The 2,500-nt window shown below is 41.2% G+C and overlaps 1 protein-coding gene across 1 annotated transcript in view; it reads left to right on the top strand.

Annotated features, from left to right (window-relative positions):
- tmod1 (tropomodulin 1) overlaps window positions 1-2,500 on the top strand; it is a 28,127-nt gene that overhangs the window by 16,797 nt on the left and 8,830 nt on the right. Inside the window, exon 6 of the mRNA XM_083655907.1 lies at window positions 1,501-1,631. Coding sequence (XP_083512033.1) covers window positions 1,501-1,631 — 131 coding nt within the window. The remainder of the gene's footprint in view (window positions 1-1,500; window positions 1,632-2,500) is intronic.

The raw sequence follows: 2,500 nt of genomic DNA, 5'->3' as shown, positions 1-2,500 counted from the left end.
TCGTGACTGAAGTATTGTAATAATATCGTATCGTGGGGCATCTGGTGATTCCCACCCCTATTGGATAGTGAGAAAAATGTGGTGATTATGTTGCTGTTTAAATGCAGTTTAACAGGGACACCGATGAAGATCATGTAACTAAAATGTCAACAGTGAGATCTTTAGTTTGGACCTCATCTTGATGTCAACACAACAGCCATATTATTGTGTCAACAGCCAAAACAGCTCATGCTTATCTCTCATGTGTTTGCACTGCTGTAATATGGAAGCCCTTCATTTCTATGGCAGACATTTACATTATTTTGTTGAGGAAATATTAGACAAGTAAACCTGTATCTGATACTGTCACGTGTCATTATATACTGTAGCTATGAGTTGCCACAGTGAGCCTCAAGTCTTCCTCTCTTGTTGCTGTTGTATTACTGTGTACAATCTGAATACTGTAGAACTGAACTGGGCATGTCTTTAATGATACTTATTCATATCACTGCTGTCATGGGAAAACCTCATCACTCCAAAATACTGAAGGTGATTTTGAGGGATTGCATGCTGCTCCTCTTGGTCTTATGAAACCCTTTCAAAGCCGACTGGATCAACTCAAAAAGTGCTGCTGGTCAAAAGTCAAAACAAGGCAGCTTTTCATAGCTTTTGAAAAGTTGACATTTTTGGAGATACAAGCAGAGCAACGATATATTATTATTACCTGTAGCTCAGGCTGAGTTTAGCATTTTTCACTATTTCAAGTGAAATGCGTCCAAACCAGCAGGGAGCTCCATTATAGTCAAGAGCAGTCTTCTTCACAATGTTCACTGCCTGTCAGAAAGTTTTCTGTTTTCATTTCTTTATTTGGCTTCACAGGCGATAGACATAGCGATGTTGGCAGGTAATGTTAAGGCAATAGACATAGCGATGTTGGCAGGTAATGTTAAGGCAATAGACATAGCGATGTTGGCAGGTAATGTTAAGGCAATAGACATAGCGATGTTGGCAGGTAATGTTGAGGCGTTCTCAGTGGAGCAATCCGTTATCCAGATAATTCTGTTTGTGTTGCAAAAAAAGTTGCTGCTACATAAAGCAGGCTTTCAGATTGGCTCCATGCCAGGGCCCTTGAAATCAGATTCCAGGATTAATTGCATGAAGCCTCATTTGACTGACTGTAATTAACCGGATCCCGGGCGTTCTATTCATAGACATTTAACAAACTCAAATATGTTCAATCTCAAGTCAAAGACGTCTGTCTCTCTGCTGGGTACGTAGGTGTTCATTAGCCTGCTGCCCAGGGTAAGACTGTATTTGAAGAGTGAATGAACAACACCTGTTTGACACTACCTGGAGTGGACATAAAAAAAACATTGATGTGAAATGATCAGGTGAAAAGGTAAAGAATATACAAAAAAAAGAATACTTCCAATATAGATATATCACTATGTAATATAAAAGGATGAACATGACAGAGATATCTGTATATGGTATAAAGCAGAGTGTGTGGTTGTGTTGTAGGTGTGATCCAGTGCCAGCAGTATAAAGCGGTCCCTGACGAGGAGCCCAACGCCACTGACGTAGAGGACACTCTGATGAGGCTCAAGAGGGACGACCGCGACCTGCTCGAGGTCAACCTCAACAACATTAGGGTAGGTGTGTGTGTGCGTGCGCGCGTGCGCGTGTGTGTGTGTGTGTGTGTGTGTGTGCGTGTGTGTGTCTGTCTGTCTCACAAAATCCTGGTAGACGAACACTGAGAATTGAAATGATGTCTAGTGTTTTTTCTTCTTACGGTGTTTCAGAACATCACCATACCGAGCCCCACAGTGAATTATACAGCAAGATAATCTTCCCAAATGAGGACAACTGTTATGACTTTTGAAGTGTAAATACGTTTTGTTTTGTTTTTTGTTTGTTTTTTACGTGATTTTCAGAAAACGCTTCAAAAGTCATAAAAGTGGTCCTCATTTGTGAAGATTATCTTGCCGCCAAAATGCATACTTGTTATTTATTTGCCTACTGTATAGGGTTGCGTACCGAAACAAGGTACCAATATGGTAATGGTGCTTTTACAACCAATACTACCGGTACCGAATTGCAACCCAGATTTAGGTGCCTCATTTAGGTGGCATGCTGCTGAGTGAAATATCCGCCCTCCGGTGCTCTGAAACGGGCGCTGCATGCACCTTCACTAACATTCTAGGGCTTAAACACATAACATTATTGTTTGAAATCCTCTTTACAGCCTCTTTAAATAAAAAATAGGTTTAAATATGCTTTAACTTTTTACCGTTTCACGCACCGCTTAGGCACCGGTACCGTTTTAGAAGTATCGTTTTAGCACCGGTATCGAAAAATATGAAACGATACCCATCCCTACTACTGTACCTATGACAAAAGAAGGAATCGCATTCTGGCACGACAGTAGACCTGGATAGTCCTGGATAGCAGACCTACAGTATCTCCACACTGGACTTTGCCCAACACTGATCTCAAAGCACCCCCATTGAAGGCATAATAT

This window comes from Poromitra crassiceps (genome assembly GCF_964638095.1).
Source record: "Poromitra crassiceps genome assembly, chromosome: 19".
In the NCBI taxonomy this organism is placed as follows: Eukaryota; Metazoa; Chordata; class Actinopteri; order Beryciformes; family Melamphaidae; genus Poromitra; species Poromitra crassiceps.
The sequence above is the reverse complement of the archived record's forward strand: the minus strand, read 5'-3'. Positions and strand labels throughout refer to the sequence as shown.